Source organism: Lichenostomus cassidix, chromosome 19, assembly GCF_008360975.1.
Source record: "Lichenostomus cassidix isolate B80296 chromosome 19, HeHo_3.0, whole genome shotgun sequence".
NCBI classification, from domain to species: domain Eukaryota; kingdom Metazoa; phylum Chordata; class Aves; order Passeriformes; family Meliphagidae; genus Lichenostomus; species Lichenostomus cassidix.
Window position 1 is genome coordinate 7,692,828 of NC_139499.1, and position 20,483 is coordinate 7,713,310.

A 20,483-nucleotide genomic window follows, 5' to 3' on the forward strand; every position below is an offset into this window, starting at 1 on the left:
GTCCTGAAGTCATATTTAACTGATTGCTCAGATAATTAAACTGTCACGTTGTGCTAAAGACTCCAGAACCTGCTGTCACTCACACTTCCAGTTCAGATCCAGATCCAAGGCTGAGTGGGCAGCTCTGGTTTGGAGCTTCAGCCCTTCTGCATTCCCAAAAGTGAGAGAAAATTTCAGTCCAGGGAAGGTAATTAATGTCAAACTCTCATGTAAATCATTGCATCCTTGTTCAACCCAAATGTATACACTGAAACCCAAGAGGACTGGCTGCGAAATTTTTGGCAGAAGATGCTAATTTAGTGTTCCCTGAGTCGTCCCATTCTTTCCAGTTTGCTCATCTTTGGAACATTTTAGTCTATTAGCAGTCTCTGAGGTTATGTGCCAATTAAATAATTCCATTCATTACGCAGAAACCATATAGAAGAGTTCATTATGCTCCAGCCAGCCTCTGGGCATGTGTACAAAACTGTATCAAAGAGCATCAGTTAACAAAAATAATATCAAAAGAGAAAATGCAGTTGCTACAGGGTGTTGATCAGCGGCACCATCCCGCCCAGGAGACAACTCCATCCCAGCCCTGCAAGATCCCCATGTACCTTTTAAGCTATTTACAATTTATGTGTCTTAATTACTGAGTGTTTGTCAAGAGCTTTGGAACGCTTGGATGAAAGGCAGGGCAGAAACTCGCGTAATGATTATTAATTACATCATTTTCCCGTGGCTCGGGCAGCAAGGGCAGGACAGTTACACGGCAGAGGGGTGACACTGCATCGATCCGGCGTGACACGGGCATGGCCGAGCTGCTCTCTGGCTCTGTGCCTCAGTTTCCTCACACAGAACATCATTTATAATCACAGTCTTTATAAAGTGTCTGCCAAGCTTTTAGATCAGAGATCAACCTCAGCACTGCGCTACAGTGACAAACGTCCTTGGTAGGTGAGGGAAGAGCAGATGTGCCTGGGGAGGATAATTAAGAGGATTTTTGTGGCGGGATTTGGGACGCAGACGGAACTGACTTATCAGACATCGATTCGCACCGCCCGGCGCTGTCCTGACAGCCTGGCAGGATTGCTGGTCGCGCTGCTGTGTGCAGGGACAAGTGGCCATGGAATGCCGGAGCTGCTGCATTCCTGCAAGACAGCGTGACACGGCCTGCGGGACCGGCCCTGCAGAGCCCTCACTGCCCGGCGGGAGCTCGGACAGCGCCGAGGGCTGTCCATGTGTCCTGCTGTCCATCTGCCCGTCCGTGCATCTGTCCGTCCGTCCCCTCTGCTGCGTCCCCCAGAATGTTCCCAAAAGGGAACATTTTTAGAACCTCCCTGAGGTCTGCAGGGCGCCTCCCAGGGCACCTGGGCTCTCGCGGCGCTCCCCGCTGTCGCCTGTCCCCAGGGCTCGCTGTCCCTCTGCCCGCGGGCTGCACCCGAACTGCCGCAGCGTCCCCAGGTCACTGCTGCCCTCAGCCAACATGGCGGACGGCGCCTCACACCGCCCGGCGCCCCGTGCCCTCATCAAAGATGGCGGCCCCCGTCCCCGTCTGCCAGTGCGAGCTTCTTGCCCTCACCCAAGATGGCGGCCCCGCCCGGGCCCCCATTGGCCGGCTGGCGCGACGCCGCGGCGGCCATGTTGAGTGCGGCCTTATCCCGTGGTGCCGCGCGGGCGGCGCTGCCGGAAGCGGGCGCGGGGCGGTTGTTGACAACATGGCGGCCGCGGGCGCCGCCGCGGGAGGAAGAGGCGGAGGGAGCGGCGGCGGCGGGCGGGCGCTGCAGCCTCATTCATAGGGCCCGGCGCGCTGCCCTCCCTCCCTCCCGCCTTCCTCCCCCCGGCGGCCGCCTCGCCCCCTCCCCGGCGCTATGTCCTTCTTCAGGCGGAAAGGCAGGGGGGCGGCGGGCGGCCGGCCGGCGGGCTCATCCCCCGCGCGACTGCCGGGCCCCGGCCCTGCCCCGCCGGGCTCCGCCGCCGCGCCCCGCGAGGAGCTGCGCGCCCTGAGGAGCGGCCTGCCCGCCAGTGACGGTCAGTGACCCCGCGGGGCGGGGAGGGCTCGGCGGGCTCGGGGCTCTCTCCGGTGCGGCTCTCGGGCTGCCGGCGGCTCCGGCCGGGAGCAGGGCGGGAGCGGAGCGAGCTGCAGCAGCTCCCAGCCCCGTGCGGGTTCGAGCCTTCGAGCGCTTCACGGAGGGATTTTTCACAGCGCTGACATAGCCGGCTGTGTAAAAAATACAATGGGCTGAGGATGTACAGCAGCAGCTGGAAATCTCAATGGAAAAGGGACCTCATCGCGCTGAGCTCTCCGAGAAAACCGAAGGAGTCCTTGGCAGTTTATTCTCTAGTACATTTGCTAGGGAGCACAAGCTGGGATCTGAAATTCAGGGCTCCTGAAATATTTATTGTGCTCCAGCAGCACAAATGGGTGTAGTTTGAGTGTTCTCTGGGAGTGCAGCGTTCTGAAGGCACTTGGTGCTTGTGCTGCAGGGAGAGCCCTGTGCTCTCAGCCCCCACAGCTGTGGTTTGGGTGGTTTTGTTGAAAGTGGCACCTTTTCGGAAGAGCCCCTTGGGAAAGTTCTGTTACCTCGTGATGCTGCAGCTCGAACAATGCAACCATTGATCTGCTGCAGCACTATCCCAAACCATTCTGGGTTACTGAACCCAAAATCCACATGCTGGGAAGCAATGTGGTGTACCTGGGGTGATGCTGTTGCTCTTGTCTCACTCGTCCTTTTTGCTCGACCAAAGCAGCAGTAATTGTGATACAAATGAGTCTAAACTTCTGTTCCTGTTAGCAGATCTGAAGACTCCTGAAGCCACTGAGGGCTTTGCAAGTGGTGTAATCCTTTTTGGGGTGCTTATATTTATATACAAATGTTGAGCTGCAGAATAAAACTTTCATAGTGGTTATAAAGTCTTCAGAAAGAGCTGCTGCTGCTTTGTTGAGAATTGTGCAGCTGAGGTTCCATCCTGGTGTGGATCACAGGGACAAGGTCAGCTTGGGTGGAATCTTTCTCAGGGAGAAAGCAATGAAAGGTCTGATTATGTGAGAAGTGTAATTGAGGATCTGTGTTCCTTTGATTAAAGGATCTTTGGTCAGAGAGGCAAATCAGCACTAAATGCCTGAGAGAGACGCTGTGAAGGAGAGGAGAAAAGTAACCTTTCATCTGGGCTGTGCATAAAACACTCTTGGTGTGATCTCTGTTTTTAGATTTGGCTTTAAGAGAAGATTTAAACTGAAGCTGGGAGAAAAGCAGCAGGTTAAGGCTTAGGATAAAGCTCTGGACACGTGCAGTCCAAAATCCTACAAACACCAGTGCTCCTGGGGTGAGCTGTCATTGTTTAGGAGGATATTGAAGTGGGTAAAAATTTAATTTTAAATTAAACCGTGGCGAGGATCATAAAGCTACTGAACTGTAAAAAAATCAAAACAAAGAGTAAAGTGTTTTTATAGCTTGGGCCTTAAAATAAAGGTCTGGAAGGGTGGATAATAGGTTGAGAAATCAAAGTCTTAACAGGTGAGCTGGGCGCTTGAGGGAAGGTTATGAAACTGCTGCCAGTGGAACAGCTCATCCCTGGGGATATCTTGGGAATAACGTGCAGTCCCACTGCCTGGCTGACCTCAGCAGCTCCTCGTTGCTTTGTGTGCACTGTTGACACACTGTGGACAGTTTTTTTGGGTTTGTTCAGAGCATTCCAAGATGTGAATTAAAGCTCCGGAATGTCACGTGCCGCTTTGGCACCCTTTGGGATGGGATTGGCCACTGGAAATCTCACCCTCAGTCCCTGTCCTGTGGTTCCTTCTGGTTTCACACAGGCACCACACAGCATCCGCTTCTTTGGGGAAGTGAAAGTGAATTCATGTAGTGAAACTTCACTCTCTACAATTCGGTCTTGGATCGGAGCTGGTTTTGTCCCCTGCAGTTGCTGATGTCCCTTGGTTGTGCTCAGAGCTGCTGGGGACACAAGCAGCCTGTGTGGAAAGGGTTGGGACACAACCCTGGAGTTTGTATTTCCAGTAGTAAGTAGGTATTTAGGGAGGAACTCGCTTGGTAAGAAGGAACAGAGGTATTTAAACTGAAAATAGGCTTATGGAGGACTTTTGTGTGAAACTCAGGGATTACTGCTGATAGCTAGGAACTGGTTTGATGAATTATTGGGGTGATTTGGGAAGGATAAGGGTGTGTAGATATTTCCTCGTTCCCTTTGTGCCTCAGTGTTACCTCAGACATGCAGCTTTTCTCGGTGATTTCTCTCCAGTTATGTAAAGGCTGGATACTCTCCCTGCCCAGCTGCATCGGACTGCAGGAGGTCAGTGTGGAGAGAACCCACCTCTTTAATGAACACTTAAACCCCTCTGTCAGAGAACGTGCTCCCTGGCAGCCTCAATTTTTGCCAGTTTGCAGCCCTGCAGTGTTTGTGCTCGCAGGAGAGGCTGGCAGGCAGTGCTGCAGCCACCGGGGCAGGGCAATTATGTAACCGGAGAGCGGAGTTCCCCTTTAAAATATTTAAAACCCTTCGGTCGGGGTAGGAATGCTTTGGGTGGGTTTTTGTGATCCGCTCGTGTTTTGTGATGTAAATGTGTGATTGTGCTGGGCTGTGACTCGTGGCTACCTCTGGAATGGCTCCACAGTCGGTGTTCAGGGATGACCTATTTGTAGTAATAATCCTTGCCTGGAGCAGCCTCCCTGGTGGATCACGTTCTCCAATATCACCACTGCTTTTGTTTCTCTGCCATCCTGTTTATGTGCTGCTTGGGCTTCTTTATTTTTGTTTTGAGCAGATCTCCTCATTCACTTCCTTTAGGAGCTTCCTTTAAAAAATAGTAATATTAAAAAATAAATAAATCCCCAAAGTGCTTTCCATCACAACTTTTTACAGCTATCTCCCAATCAGCTGCTCACTCGAGGTTTGATGATGATTAAGCAAAGCTATTTGTGAGAGAATTAACTGTTTGCAGGGAGTTTCCAGGGCATTTCTGTGGTATCCATCATGTGCATGGGAGCAGCTCCATGGAGCCAGAGCCAGCCCACATCTCCTCACTGTTGGGTGTTGTGCTGCTCTGCCTGGAATACAAAGGAAATGTTGTTTTTAGGTGATTTTTGGTTCACAGAGAGCACCTGCCAGTGCCCTGCACTTAAAACACACCTTTCCCACTCTTCCCAGGTCATGCTGCTTATGAAATTAATCCTCCTGGCTTTAATTCTGTAGACAGCAAACATCTTCCTCTGTGGGAATTTTAACAGACTGTATTTCATTAAACTTATTTAATGGATGATAAGGTTTTGTTTTTAAAACTAAGTCAACAGAAAAGCTTTCAAAGCCACTATCAGTTACTTGATGTGCAGATTTACATGAGAAATCAGTTTTAACAAAATCATAGTTTACATCTGCCTCTGGTACTTGCTGATGTTGGGAATTCTATGGCCACTCTCAGGTAAATGCCATTAGTGACCCATTATAAAATAGCATTAACATTTTCCCTTGTATTTTACAGTGAAAGGCAAAGAACAAGAAAAGACCACAGATGTGAAAGCAATTAAAAGTAAGATCAAAGTTTTGTCTGTAAATTCAGATCTCTGCCATCATCTGCCGTTTTTATCTTACCCAGCAGGATCATTTCCTTACTCCTGAGCACAGATCTGACCTGTGCATCAAACCCAAACCAAATCCAAAACTTAATTCTTTTTCTGGGTATTTATAGTAACTAATCTTTCCTCCTCATCTTGCTGAATCTGTAGGTGCAGAAGGTTATTAAATTATCTGAGGCATGAGCTTTAATTCAAAGTGATCAGACAAATCGGTCACCTTGCACATGGCAGTTGTTCCTCATCCACCACAAATTGCTCCTGAAGTTTCTTGCTCAGGTGTTCTTTGGAGTTTGGAAAGTGCAGCTTCAGGATCTGATTTAACTTAGTGTGATGTGGCTTGTGAGGCTGAAGATCCAAATTCTGAATGAGCCATTCAGCTGCTGCTCTGTGTGGTCCAGAGATCTTGTTGCTAAATCTCTTAGGAAAGGAGAAAAGATCTTGGTGGAAAAGAGATTTGTAAACTGTGGGAAAACAGGTTTGCTTCTCCTGTCAGTTTTTATTGCAGTACTGAAAGGAGATAAAGTGAATGCCTGGATCTGATCTGTTACTTTTATACCCTCAGACAAAATCATGTTTCTGTACTTGTCAATGTGTTATCTGCATATCAAGAGAAAATTAAAGGTTTTTTTCACCTTGGTGGTCTGTCTTACAAATCAAATGCAGGAAACAATGAGTTGCATCCATTGCATAGCACACCTCACCTTCCAGTGCAACTACCAGGATGGTGACCCTGAAAATAAAAATAAACTTGAAAATGTGTAGTATTGCATGTTCAGAGCACCTTTGTTTGAGCCTTGGAGAAAATAGAACATTTTTTCCTCAAATGTTCATAATAAATTTAAATTTGAATCTAATTGACAAAAGCCCAGGCTTTACTGAGGAGTGTGGCTCTGGCTCTTTATAAGTAGCTTCCACCAAGTTTTCCCATTGCTGCCATCCCTTGGGCTTGGAAAAAAAGGTATTTTCCCATTATTGCTGGTATGAAATACCCAGAGGCTTTGTGAGAAGCAGCAAGTGGTGCTTTGGTGTCAAACCCTGCAACTGCACAAACACTTAGCAATAACTGAAATAGTTTAACTCTCCTATACCATTGCTCCTGAGGTATCTCTGCTGTGACATGCAAGTGTGAAATTGTCAACTGCTGTCATAAAATTGGGAGTAAAAATAAAGTGATGCAACATGGAAGTCATGAAGCCCAAGCTGTTTGACACCTTGATGAAACACATCCCTGGGAAATGCTGAGATAATCAGCTCATCTGGCATGCTTTATTTTTGAGTCAGAGCTGTAAGATGTCCCTGCACGACATCCTCATCTAATGCAGCTTCCTGAGAGTTTTGGAATTTGCTATGAGCATGGTTTGGGTTTTTTCAGCTTTGTCATCAATTAACAATTAGCAGAGTTTTGTGTGAGAAAGTTCTTATTTGTTCTTTTTGAGCTCCAATAGCTAGTCAATGTCCTAAAGCAACCAGAGGGCGTTAAGTTTATAACCTGGGTTTCATCAGAGGTATTTCCTTATTGCTTTTTTTTCCTCTTGCAACCAAGCAGAAGCAACAGAAATATTTTTGAAAAATACTCTTATTAAAACCTGCAGAGAGCTTTGTAGGATCTTTTAACTCATTTTAGCCTTCAGAAAGGCATGGGAATGGATTGGCAGGTGCATAGGAACTGAAGTAAAGAGTTGACAGAGTATTCAGCTGTTATAATAGGTTATCAAGGAAGCAGGAAGACTCAGGAATATTTCATGTGTAAACTTAGACGTGGCATCTCTTGATTTGCTGCTGAATAAGGAAAATAGAGGTGGGTGGGAGTGAATTTATTCTTGCAATAATAAAACTTGTGGTCCTTGATTAGACCTTTGATCAAAGATGACACACAGTGTACAGTGAGGTTTTAGTGAGATTGACTCTTGCAAATTCCTTGGCATATTTTGGGCTGCTTAGCAATGGGCAATGTTTAGAACAGATCTTGGGGTCCTTGTGCTTTAACAATTCCTGTCTTGCTTCCAGCTCCAATCCCAGTACATTCCCCTCAGAGAAGCACGAGAAATCATGCCTTGCTGGAGGCTGCAGGACCAAGCCATGTGGCCATCAATGCCATCTCTGCCAACATGGACTCTTTCTCCAGCAGCCGCACAGCTGCCCTCAAGAAGCAGCCGAGTCACATGGAAGCTGCTCATTTTGGAGACTTAGGTAAGGCTGGCATCATGTCAACATTTCCTTTTATTCTCTTGTATTACTGATGCACTCACCATCCCTTGGAGTAAATAGGTAATAAAAGTGTGGCTGCTGTTACAGTAGCATCTGTGTTGCCCTGGGAGGGTTTTGAAGGGAGCAGACAATTCCTTCACTTTGTCATTATGCTGGAATTGCCTCTTCTCTGTTCCATTACAGGACACTTTTGTATCCAACCCCCTTCATCTATGGTACTGTATGGACTCATTCCCTTTTATGCTTTCCTTTAGGCAGATCGTGTCTGAATTACCAGGCTCAAGAGACCAAATCAAGCCTTTCCAAGACCCTTGAACAAGTCCTGCAGGACAGTGTAGCCCTCCCTTACTTCATCCAGTTCATGGAGCTGCGCAGGATGGAGCACTTGGTTAAATTTTGGTTAGAGGCCGAGAGCTTCCACTCCACCACCTGGTCCCGCATCCGCGCGCACAGCCTCAACACGGTGAAGCAGAGCTCCCTGGCAGAGCCTGTTTCCCCCTCCAAGCAGCAGGAATTGGCCTCCTCCCCTCCTGCTGGGTGGCTGGAGGAGAGGCTGGAGGGCTCTGGCACAGCGCGGCTGCTCCGACCTGAGCCCGACAGAACTGCCCCCAGCCAGAACCATGTGGTGCTGCCGGGGCAGGGGAGCCACAGCACCAGTGCTCTGGGTCTGAGGAAGCCAGAGACAGGGACTCAGCCTCTGCCAGCTGATCAGCAAGAATCTTCCAAGCTTGCAGTATCAAATAGAAACAGCCCCTCCTCTGCACTAAAGGACTTGTCAGGAAAACTCATGAAAAGTAAGTGCTGTGTGTTGCCTTTGGTTGAAAAGGTGGGAAATGGGGAATGTTTCCTGTTGCTGTTGTGTGCAGGGAGCTGCCTCAGTTCTCAGGTTCTTAGCAAGTGTGATGCTGAAAGGAAGAAAGTTTTATGTATCACTGATGTTAACTTGCTGCTGGTCAGTTTGAGCTGTGTATTGTTTGACTTTTTTAAAAATAAAAAAGCTGCTAAAGAGACTTCAAAATCATTGTGTACTCAATAAGCTTAGGTTGCTTCTGTTCTTCCATGTGTAATTGTAAGAAGTGAAGATGAACATTGCAATGTCCTGTTCTTCCCTCACCCATCCCATCCCATCCCACCTTAAAAGAATTGCAGAGAGGTTGGATGATGGGGCTGAGAATTTATAATTAATTATAATTGCCATGGAAGGTAAATATCCTGTATCACATAGCATGACATAAGTAGTGGTTGTAAAAGACTTGTGGAGATTTGTGTGTGGAATGTATTGTTTTTATTCTTGGATTTATTTGATAGACTTCATCCCCTTGTAACTGATTTGTTATCATTTGGATTCCACCTCTTCAGAGGCTGCTGGAAGTAAGAATGAAATTAAAATATTTCCTTTTGGTAGTAAGCTACATGCACAGTGAAATGTTACTCTACTCTGCATCTGCTCAGTCCTCCCTCATTTGTGCAAGTCTGCAGGCAAAAAGGAAACACTTCTTTCTTCATATTGGTTCCTTTTGTTTGCCCAACTGTTTCCTCATGTTGCATCCCCTTCTCTTGCTGTTTGTCTTTCTCATGTAGTTATTTATCATTTATGCCTCCACAATACATAACCTCAGCCCCAAAGTCATTTAAACAAAGGAAATTATGTTTTAATCATTAAAGCTCATCTGTTTTCTGATTTCTAAAAAGAATTTGAAAACACAGGGTCCTTCTTGAGAAATCTGAAAAGAATCTGAGTGCAACTTTTTTCTCTTTTCCAGACCAGAGTCCCAAGTCTCAAAAGAGGATGTGTAAAGCACACAACTTGTTTGAGGCATCTCATTTTAAGATGTTTGTTTTTTTCTTGTAATTCCTATATAATGCAAGTAATTTGTCTGTGATGAGAGCTAAAAATTGGGAGCTTCACTTGCTGGAAGGTGTTGCTTCTGAGACTAAGGTGTGCATCTGAGGAAGTGGGTTCTGCCTTGTGTGGTGGTAGGGAAAATTTGGAGCTCCATTGTTTTATTCCATCTTAGTGAGTCCATGCTGGGTTTATTGTGACCTGGCTGGAGCTCACATGGTCACTGCAGCTGGTCAGGAGCAGAATATGAATATCCTGCAGTGGACTGGGAGGAAACATCACTGAGAATTAGACACTTGCTTTTCTGAAGAGCAGACATTAGTTATTCACTTATTCCAAGGAATTCCAGGTTTGATTCTGTGTTTCTTCCCCGCAGGTATAGAACGAGATGCAGTTAGTACTTTTACCAAATATATTTCTCCAGATGCTGCTAAACCAATCCCTATTACAGAAGCAATGAGAAATGACATAGTTGGTAAGAATAAATAACTGCTTCCTCATTTCAGAGCTGCTCTGTCCCCATAAAAATGTGTCTCTAATATGTCACACACTTATATTTATTTGTATTTTTATGAATTTTAAAGGCAGCTGTAAAAAGATAGTAGATTACAAGACCTTCAGCAGTGCTGTGCAATATGTCCAGAAGAACTTCCAGAGATTTTGTTTAAATTAGGGGAAGAATTCTTGGTGGTTATGGAGGAGATCCAGATATGAATCTCAATCAAATATTTTAGCAGTGTTATTATCATTTGGCACCTGCAGTACTTTAAAAGCTCTTTGCTCAGTCACAACCAGCTGATTCTGGTGGATTTGAACTGCAATTTCTCATTAACTAGCCCTTGCTGGTGCCTTTCAGCTCCATCAGCCACATCCATGTTAAAATTAACCTGGTGTTTCTTTGCAGCAAAGATCTGTGGGGAAGATGGCCAAGTGGATCCCAACTGCTTCGTTACTGCACAGTCCATAGTGTTTAATGCAATGGAACAAGAGTAAGTTGGTGGAATGCTTTGGGTTCTTGTGGCTCTTGTCCTTTTGCTAAAGGTTCTGTTAAAAATGTTTATCAAGACATACCCATATCAGCACTTTTCTGTGCAGTCTTCTAAATTTGAAACTGCTCAGATCCCCTCCTCCAAATCCATTCTTGCTGAACTTGGCTGTTCACACTGTCGTGTTCTTTGTCTCTTTCTCATGCCATTTTCACCTGCCCTGTTTCTTGCTAGTTTTGCTTTTATCCAACCAAAAGTATCAGAATTCTGGGCAAGAGCTCATTGGTTCTGAGGGTGCCTGGGATGCTGCTGACCCCTGATAACTGATTGTCTCTCTGCAGGCACTTTAGTGAGTTTTTGCGAAGTCACCACTTCTGTAAATACCAGATCGAGGTGCTGACCAGTGGGACTGTGTATCTGGCTGACATTCTGTTCTGTGAGTCAGCCCTCTTCTACTTCTCTGAGGTGAGTGTCAGCATTTGGGTTTGCTTTTAGATCCCTTTCTAGCAAATAAAAAAAATCTGTTCATTCCCTGATGGCTTTAGATTAGTTGTTAGGAAGGAATTGTTCCCTGTGAGGATGGTGAGGCCCTGGCACAGGGTGTGAGAGAAGCTGTGCTGCCCCTGGATCCCTGGCAGTGTCCAAGGCCAGGATGGACAGGGTTTGGAGCAACCTGGGATAGTGGAAAGTATCCCTGCCCATGGCAGGGGGTTGGAACTGTATCACTTTTAAGGTCCCTTCCCACCCAAACAATTCTGTGATTCTATGATTCTAAATATAATAAAAAACCCAAGGTGTATCTTTTCTGACAGAAAATTGAACTTTTTCCTGCCCCCATGTACAACTAATTCAAATGTTCAGATCTCTCCATTGTGTTGTGGAATGAGTATTTGTAACTTCCTCATGAGTGCTTCTGAGAGTCTCTTGGCTTTGTAGAAGCTTTGACAAAAGTCATCTTGATCTTCACATCACAATGACTCTGAAAGCCTTAAGTGTTATAACAGATAACAAATCACTCACCAGTGTTATGTAGAGAGAGCACCTTTGGGGATGTGATAGGTTAAATGTAAGATTTCACAGTTTCAGGCTCCTGCACCTTAAAGGAATCAGTTTTTGACATACTTGTCCTGACAGTCTAACAAGCTGATGTAGTTTGAAACTGCAGCTTGGGAAGCTGAGACAATGTGCTGAGCTCAGTGCAAGCTAAATGTAGCATGAACATGGTGCTTCCTGTCCTAGTGTGAGACAAATAGTTTTTTGGAAACCAAGTGTGAAAACGAGTACAGAAAAGAAATATCAAAATTTGTGTGGGTTTTTTTTTTTCCCAAACAAACTAAATCTGTCTGCAACAGAAAAATTAAAAATGTTGTGTCTTGGTGACAGTTTAGCATCACTAATATATGAATTGTGTTTCTTGTTCTAAATAGGAAGTAGGAAGTTTATCTATGCTTATTAAAAGTTTCTTGCTAAAACTTTTTTAATCTCTCCTTTTTTTTCTGATTTCCCTTCCAGTACATGGAGAAGGAAGATGCAGTTAATGTATTGCAGTTTTGGTTGGCAGCAGATAACTTCCAGTCTCAGCTTGCTGCCAAAAAAGGCCAGTATGATGGGCAAGAAGCACAGAATGATGCCATGATTTTATATGACAAGTGAGGGAGTTCAACAATCCTTTGTTTCTGTGCTTGTGGTTTTGTGTTGCTGTGCAAAAGGAACTTCTCTGCAGTCTTGTGCTGTTCTGCTGAGGTGCATTTTATTAAGGTGGTATTTGATGTGTTTGCACACATGAACTTTTCCAATTTTTTGATATACATGAGGAGAAATCCTTACAAGGTTTCCCTTCTTAAAAGCAACTCAGAATTTTCAGGGCTTGATTGCTTGAGTTTGTTTGGTTGTGAAATATCAAAGCTGATTGGTTGACATTTGAAAATGGAAAGGGTTTAAGCTTAATAGCAGATACAGCACTGCAGAAAAACCTTAATGTTCAGCTACTGTTATCCATGTAAAGTAGGCTGTAGGAACTGCTCTCACACATCATAAAAGCCAAATAGTGCTTGTTCTTAGTATTGCAAAATATTTCCTTTTTTTAAGGAAGCAATTAGATCCTTTTTAATATCAGACTTTCACTCTCAGGAGAGGAACTTTGCTGTATTTTGTGCTTCACCTTAGCAATAAGACAACTGGGAGACAGACAGCAAAACTGCTTCCAGGAAATGTTTGTTCTTAAGCTTGAGACTCTGCACCACAAGCTTGAGTTATTACCCAAGGAGGAAATAATAACTGGGGAAGAAGCAAACACTCAGAGGTTCATCAGTCATTCCCCTATCCTTAAACTCAGTTTGCAAGGATGTAGAGCCAGTGCTGCTCCAGAGTTCTGGGTGTTTCCTGTTTCCTATTCTCTATTTTCCATCTGTGTTGCAGGGCAGGGCTCTCAGAGCCCTTTCTGGGAGGAGTGGTGTCTCACCTGTAGTCAGGTGTGTGCAGGTTTCTGCAGTGTCTGGGGGACAGGTGGGCACTGAGCACTCACAAAGGTTTGCAAATCCTGTTTGTGTTGTTTCCTTTGCCTTCCCCAGGTACTTCTCCCTACAGGCCACACATCCTCTGGGGTTTGATGACTCTGTGAGGCTGGAGATTGAATCCAACATCTGCAGGGAGGGGGGGCCTCTCCCCAACTGCTTCACCACTCCCTTAAGGCAGGCGTGGACAACCATGGAGACGGTGAGATCCTTCTTCAGAGTGGGGTTCACACCTAGTGAAGGTGATGTGGAGGTTCCACAGTGTGCCATGATTTGTCCTGTTCCTTTACTGACTTCCTGTTTACCTGGATAATAGAGCAGCTTCAGTAAAATCTGCCAGACTCTTTTCCCCAGTCTGATTTGAAGATACCACCCACTGGCTGCTGTTCATGCTCTGTGAAATGTTTGTCTCGGATCATTATTGCAGTTTAATGGAAGGAACAGAATTTCCTCCCATGTGAATTGCTATCAACAGCTCATTTTATATCTTCAGAAAATTTTCCTTCCTCCTAGTAGGAGTTGTTTGCAAGTCTAATACAAAGTGATGTGGTTAATAATGTAACTGTGGCATACCCAGATACCAGAAATTAATGATTTGATTCTGGAGCTACAGAGAATTGTGAACAGTGAAGCAGAATAACTGTAGAGCTGTCAAGCTTGGTTTCTAGGGGGGAAAAAAACTGAACTTCAGTTCCAGTTACTGAAGGATTTGGTTAATAGGCAATTGGGTTTGTTCATTTTGCAGTAGGATTAAAACTTAAAGCAGTGCAGTTGCTAATCTACAATAATTCCATGTGTGGATGCTTTTACTTGTGTTCCATCTACACAAGGACTGAGATATTTGTTTGTTCTTCTCTAACTGTGCAGACCAGCCTTGATTAAAGAGGACTCCTTCTGTCCCTCAGGTTTTCCTACCTGGTTTCTTGTCCAGCAACCTTTACTACAAATACTTGAACGACCTCATCCATTCAGTACGAGGAGATGAATTCCCAGGAGGGAATATTGCACTGAGTATTCATGGCCCTGGTGGTTCTCCTGACAGTGATTCCATAGGGAGCACGGATGGCTCTGCCTCCCAGGTACCAATTTCTGTGGCAATATCCAAGTTTTTACCCTGTAAGGAAACACCATTCAATTTCATTTAAAGCCTGTGTTATATTAGGGTGTGTTTAATCTACCTGCTGCTCAGTTCTGTCAGAAGAGTGTCTGTGGTATTTGTTGTATCCAAATTCTTGTTATTTCTTTGCATCAGTGAAGTTTTTATTAAGCTGTTACTATCACTGAAGGCTTTTTCATACTGCCATAACATCTAAGAAAGCTTGTTATTAGAAATAACATTATTTTATCAATACCATAGTTACAACTTCAGGTCAAAATTGACATTTGTGAATATACTATCCAATTTAAATATAAACATGCAAGTTTTGTGTGCTCAGTTCTTTTAGAGTGCCAGATCTTCTGTCCTGAAGAGTAAACCCATTTCCAGGGCTGAAGGCATCAATCTGCTCAAACACAGAGCAGATTCTGGCTTACCTGTAACCAGGACAGCTTGGAAACTGCAAGCCCAGCTGAGAACAGAGGAGCCAAGCGAGAGCTGCTTTTATTGAACTCTGCAGGGCTACCCTGAGCTTCAAATCCACTATCCACACCAATGTTAGTCACATCCTGGGTTTCCAGCAACTTGGAAGCTGTACTACCTGCTTGTACTATTTTTAAACCTCCTAATTTGCAAGGAGGGAATATTCCTCCCCTAGCTGCAAAGTGGGAAATAAAATCTATGTTCTGGAAGCCTCCTGCTGCTTGATCCTCTGAGCTGGAGGAACTGCTGGTAATTGGCTGGGCAATTTAGGAAATGAGGTGCTGCTTTCTGTGGTGTGCATTACTGCTTGTGTGAATAGGAGAATCTCTGGGTCTCTGCATATTTTTGCATAAAGAGCAGCAGGAAGGGAGCAATGGATGTTTCTGTTCCGTGCTGAGGCGATAATGGATCGCTGTGTGTTGTGCTCTCCCTGCTGTTGCTCTGATGTTTCCTTGGCTTTTTTTCATAATCTTGTATAAATACTCCAGGCCAGAAGATAAATGTTTGCTCTCTGTGCATGGGGGAGGCATCTGTGTTTGGGAATTGCCTACCAAGTGCAGGAGAGGGATGTTCCAGACTCACAACAAATGATTTGTGAGCACTCATGGCTCTGTTGAGCTGATAATGCTCAGGCAGCAGTGTGTGCTGACCTGGCCATTGTGTCTTTGGCTCTTTATCATCCACAATGTCCTGTGTGTTGGGAATTCAAGGCTGTGCAGACACTCTCTAATTCTTTTGCTCTTGCTTAGAGACTTGATGGAGGTTTATCTAAGTGTTAAAAGCATTAAAATTGCAGTTTTGTTAAGAAGCTGATAGTTGTCTGCATTGGGCACTAATACTTAGAATTTTTATTTGTAGTCCAATGTCAAAAAGGCTAATGTTAAAATCCTGAAAAATTTTGATGAAGCAATAATTGTAGATGCTGCAAGTCTGGATCCAGAATCTTTGTATCAACGAACATATGCAGGGTAAGGTTCATTTCAGTGTATTGTTTCCTTTCTGGATTACAAGTTTCACCTCTGTTTCATTTTTGCTGTGTCTTCCTTTATGGAGAGTAGGCCTAAATGCAAGATCTTAGTCCATATCTTAATATTTGAAACCAAATTTATTTCAGTAGTGATTTAACACTGATAGTGAATGTTTCTCTGGCCAGAATGGCAAATGAAAAAATATTTCTAATTGTTTTTTCTCTTTCTCCTAGTTATTCCTCTCTGATTCCAAAATATAGCCAGGTAGTTCCTATTTGGAGTTGTAACAGAAAAGAATAATATTGATATATTGATGGGCAATGTTGATTTCTTCCCACCCCAATGGAAGAGAAGGGCTTCTACTTCATTTCTTTAGCTGTTCTTCTGTTCCTAAATTGCTCTTTGTTGTAAAGCTCTTCTGCTCTGTGGATCTCATACAGAAATTGTTTCTGTAGCAACCTGGCTTTTCTATTCTCATCAGTCTTCTGTCCTTTTAGGACCTCTGAACTGTTTCTCCCTAATGACATGTTTTTGTGGTAGTGCAGAGCACTTGCCAGCACTGCACTAGTCCATGATTGAGTCACTGAAGCATTTGCCTATTTCTAGTTTCTAAAAGGACTTTTAAGATACTCCTCGAGTTTAGATCCATGAGAAGAGGTGGAGGTTTTTCACAGTGTATCAATTTTAGGTGCAAGAGGTGGTGATGGGTTAAAGGAGTCTTCATTGTGATGCCTTTTTTGTTTTTCTGACTGGTAGCTTTCCATAATGCCAAAGTTCTTTTGATCACTCACATGGTTCTTCACTCCTCTCCTCAGGAAGATGACGTTTGGAAGAGTCAGTGACCTGGGGCAGTTCATCAGAGAATCTGAACCAGAGCCTGATGTCAAAAAATCAAAAGGTTTGCTTCCCTCTTTCTCTCCATTTCTGTAAACATCTGCAGAGCTGCTCTCTTCCCTACTGCAGTTAAGATAGGCAAAATGCTTGATTCTTTCCAGATCTGTTTTAAGCCAAATAGAGATGCTTAGGGGATTGGCCTATTCTGAGGCAAAGCCCATCTCTGGCCCAATTTCCTATCCAAATTCTGCTTTTCTGGTCCAGCTGGACTCTGGGGAGCATGAGCAGCCTGTGGGAGTTGGAGCTGTCGATGGAACCTGGCAGGGATGGAAGCCATCAGCAGCTGACCTGGTGATCAAAGCTTCAAAGCTTTGGTCTTGAGATGAAAAAGAACTGCAGCTCTCCACATGCTTCCCACCCAGCCTGGGACCTGCTGCTGGTGCTGCTTTTCAGCTCTGGGAAGGGTTCAGTGTCCAAATGGCTCCAGGCAATCCCTTTTCTTTCCTGCCACTCCTCCATGTCCTGAGTGCCAGCAGAGCAAACCCTTCGGAGGGATGACAGGAATTAGCTTTGTACCTCACTTTGCTGAAATACCTTGCTTGCTGTTTTTGTCTCAACCAGGGTCCATGTTTTCACAAGCAATGAAGAAATGGGTTCAAGGAAACACAGATGAGGTGTGTCCCCTTTCATGTTGTCATTGTGACTTTATGCTTTAGATCAGAGAACTAAAATACTGATGTTCTTAATCCTGGCTGTTCTCTCTCAGTATCTTTTTGCTGCACCAAAACCAGGGACACTCTGTGTGCTAAATATAATTTGATTGCATGTATGTGTGAAACTAGTTTGATCTTTACCAGTGCTTGCTGGTTGAACTAATTAAGTGTGTGCTTGCAGTCAGGGTTTTTCTTACTGTGGTTTTATGTATCTACAAGTAGGTGTGGAAGTGCTGTTTGATTTTTATGGTGAAGTGACCACTGCACATGGATTACAGGCTGCATTTTTCCCCCTCAGAAGGGCTTGGACAAATCCCTAAGAGATAAATCTAAAAACTCCACTAACCCTCTTGGAAATTGAATTGGCCAAAAGTACAATAATTGAAATTAACACTGTACTTGGAAGCCTGGTGCATTTCCATCGAGGTCACAGAGTTGTGAGGGTTCCCCTGACTCCAAAGCTGTGCATTCTGCTGAGAGCACTGTGTTCTTATTTTAAGAACCTGAAGCTATCTGTGTTTTGGGCTGTGTTTTTTTCAGGCTCAAGAAGAGATGGCTTGGAGGATAGCAAAGATGATCGTCAACGATGTCATGCAGCAGGCACAGTGTGAGCAGCCTTTGGAGAAGGTCACCAAGGTAGGGGGGTGGAGAGGCTGCCTGTCTTCATCTGCCTGCAGCCAGGCTGTGGGAGGAGCAGAGCTCTCACTTGCCTTCCTCCTGTGGCTGAAACCCACGCTGGTAAATGTTCAAACCAGCAGAGCATGAGATGAAGAAACAAAGGTTGGAAGTGTTTCGGCCTACGTGTGATGTAGGAATTTCTTAACAGATGCCTGTGGTGGTTCTCCTGTGCAAGCATGAAACTTGTCTTAGTTTGAATCTACAAACTGCCTAATTAGTTAAAAGGGTGATCTGTGCTGCAGGATCAAGAAACACTTGCTGTTTCCTCTTAGTCAGTAGTGGTATTTCTGCTTGAAGTGTCAGTAAAACTCAACAGCTGTGAATTTGTCTCGTTGGGTTCACCCATTTACACAATTCTGTCTCCAGACTTTCAAAAGACACAGTAGCCCTGTCCATAGGTTGGTGTAGTTTTGTTTAGTGGCTCTGTTGTTTTACAGCCCTTGTGTTTTCTGTCTAAAAAACCCAGTTCTCTGTCTAAAAAAACCCAGATATTGTGAAATATTGGTGACAGCAGGTTACCAAGTTAGTGTCTGGTACTTCTGACTTTCAGGCATCTGAGTTTCTAAAAATTAACTTGCATTATGTTCAGTTATTGGAGGTAAGCATGTGCCAGGGCCCAGCTGTTCAATCCAAATGGGTGGATCCATAGCTCCACTATGTGAGTGTTTTCTTTCTAATAGAGCAGTTAAGTGACTTGTATAATGATTTCACTTAATAGCTTGGCTGCAAATGATATAATTCCAGTCTGCCTGGATGAAAAGGTCACTCAGCACAGTACTTAGCAATATCAAGTGGCTGCAGATGCTCTGGATTCAATTAAGCAAGTAATCAAAAGGTTGAGTGTGTTTGGATTAGGTTTGGGGTTTTTTTCTCCCCCTAACTCAAACATACATGGCTTCAATGTTTTTAAACACAAAAATGTTTTTCTATCAAGCAATTACCTTGCATGTTTTAGGGTAAAATGAACTGTTTTTCCCTTTTCCAGCTATGATTTTAGAAACTCCAGGACAGGAAGTCTGGTTTTCCACTTTGAGAATGAGTGAACTTTCCCTATTGGTGGATTCTTTAACACAGCCAATAAAAACAAAGCACTGTTACTCCAACCGCCAGAATCTCCCTCATTTCTAAGGAAGAATGAAAAAGAAGCAATCCTGGACCTCCACTGTAGAGGGTGAAGAAACACTTTTTTCCTGTTGTATGTGGCATTCACAGTAATGATGGTTCTGAGATGAAGATGCAGTTTACAAATGTGTCACTGAGAAACTGCGATCAACTTCACAAATACTTGACCCTGTCTCAAGAAAAGACTTTTAAGCAAAATATCTGGAATGGGACACAGAGGCCACAACAGAGGGGAAGGTTTTGCTGTAGTTTCTAGTTCTACTACTTGTAATTTTTGAACACAGAATTGGAAGGGCCATGGGGCAAATCCTGGAAGGGTGAATCCATTGGCAGTGAACGACCTGGAAAGTTCTAAGTTTAATTTTCCGTTACTTGAAATAGATGAGTATTCAACTGTAAGATAAATGTATTTTACTTCATAACTGCATTAACTTTGAAGGCAGTGTAGAAAGATCAGGAACTCCTTGTTGAGCTCCTACACCTGCACACACACCCACACACACCTCCCCTGCTTCCACCACGGAGCAGATCCAAGGCTGATCCTGCAGCCCCTCTGCTCCCAGAGCCACCTTCCCAGCAGGTTGGACCCTGCAGACTGCCCCACTTCTGTCCTCACCATCCCATGAGCAAGGAAAAAAGTAATTGCTGCCATTCTCCATCGCTTGTTGTCCTCCACCCAACATAGTATCTAATTCCAGATGTTTGGTTTACAAAGAAAAACAATTTTTAATGACCTCTGGCCTTCTTCCTGACACTGTCAACACTTACCATGTTACACAGCACATCTTTTTTTTCCCCAGCAAGTTGACTTTGCAGGGTAGAAGAAGTACTCAGTGTCTCACCGTTACATTACTGCTGCATTTTTAGTATACAACACTTTTATTTGGGGTTTTGTTTTTTTTTTTTACTCTAATGATTGCTTTTTTCCTCACACTTGTGCAAAGAAATCACTATGCGAAGAACTCAAATCATTTCCAATGTTCAGAATATCTTGATTGACTAGAAAGTGTTATTCTGTTGCAATATTTGATTGTATAGAGACACACTGTATTGTTATGAAAAAGCAAAAAAAGGCTGTGTATAGGTTTTTGGTACTATGTACCACCTCTTATTTCTCTCATACCCAAGCATTCATGTACTTAAAACATACTATATTTAATTGTGTTTTGATTTAAAATATATAAATATTAAAATTTGTGTTGATTTTCTGTTTTCATGGGGTTTGAAGTTACATGGGGTGTTTTTTTTTAATGTGAGTTTAAGGGTAATTTTGCCCATGTTTCTTAATGGGCTGTATTAATGGCAGTGTGATGAATAAGATTAGATACTAAGTAAGTAGATAGTTAGATACTAAATAAGGTGTTTAACCACAGGACATGGCAGAAGTTGGGCTGGAAAAGGTAAAGGGGCAGGTTTTGGTCCTGGAGTACAGTATTGAACCACACTTTTGAATTCTCAAAGCTAAACTC

At 44.1% G+C, this 20,483-nt stretch overlaps 1 protein-coding gene across 2 annotated transcripts; it reads left to right on the forward strand.

Moving 5' to 3' along the window:
* The first annotated feature begins 1,663 nt into the window (after positions 1 to 1,663).
* AKAP10 (A-kinase anchoring protein 10) lies at positions 1,664 to 20,230 on the forward strand. Of its 2 annotated transcripts, XM_085078759.1 has the most exons (15): positions 1,664 to 2,010; positions 5,477 to 5,524; positions 7,578 to 7,760; positions 8,033 to 8,572; positions 9,998 to 10,096; positions 10,526 to 10,610; positions 10,949 to 11,072; positions 12,120 to 12,256; positions 13,178 to 13,322; positions 14,026 to 14,199; positions 15,558 to 15,667; positions 16,483 to 16,565; positions 17,123 to 17,175; positions 17,755 to 17,850; positions 18,878 to 20,230. In XM_085078759.1, the coding sequence occupies exons 1-15, from the start codon at positions 1,851 to 1,853 to the stop codon at positions 18,881 to 18,883; spliced, it is 2,043 nt and encodes a 680-aa protein (XP_084934885.1). In that variant the 5' UTR covers positions 1,664 to 1,850; the 3' UTR covers positions 18,884 to 20,230. The 2 variants fall into 2 exon arrangements, with proteins under 2 accessions (XP_084934885.1, XP_084934886.1); XM_085078760.1 differs by lacking the exon at positions 5,477 to 5,524.
* Positions 20,231 to 20,483: the final 253 nt, after the last annotated feature.

What these genes read in the sequence shown, in the direction of transcription:
- AKAP10 (XM_085078759.1), top strand. Translation starts at nt 1,851, where the DNA reads ATGTCCTTCTTCAGGCGGAAAGGCAGGGGGGCGGCGGGCGGCCGGCCG. An exon ending in GTCAGGAAAACTCATGAAAA is followed by an intron (nt 8,573 to 9,997) that starts GTAAGTGCTGTG and finishes TCTTCCCCGCAG; the next exon opens with GTATAGAACGAGATGCAGTT. An exon ending in CGTGGACAACCATGGAGACG is followed by an intron (nt 13,323 to 14,025) that starts GTGAGATCCTTC and finishes TCTGTCCCTCAG; the next exon opens with GTTTTCCTACCTGGTTTCTT.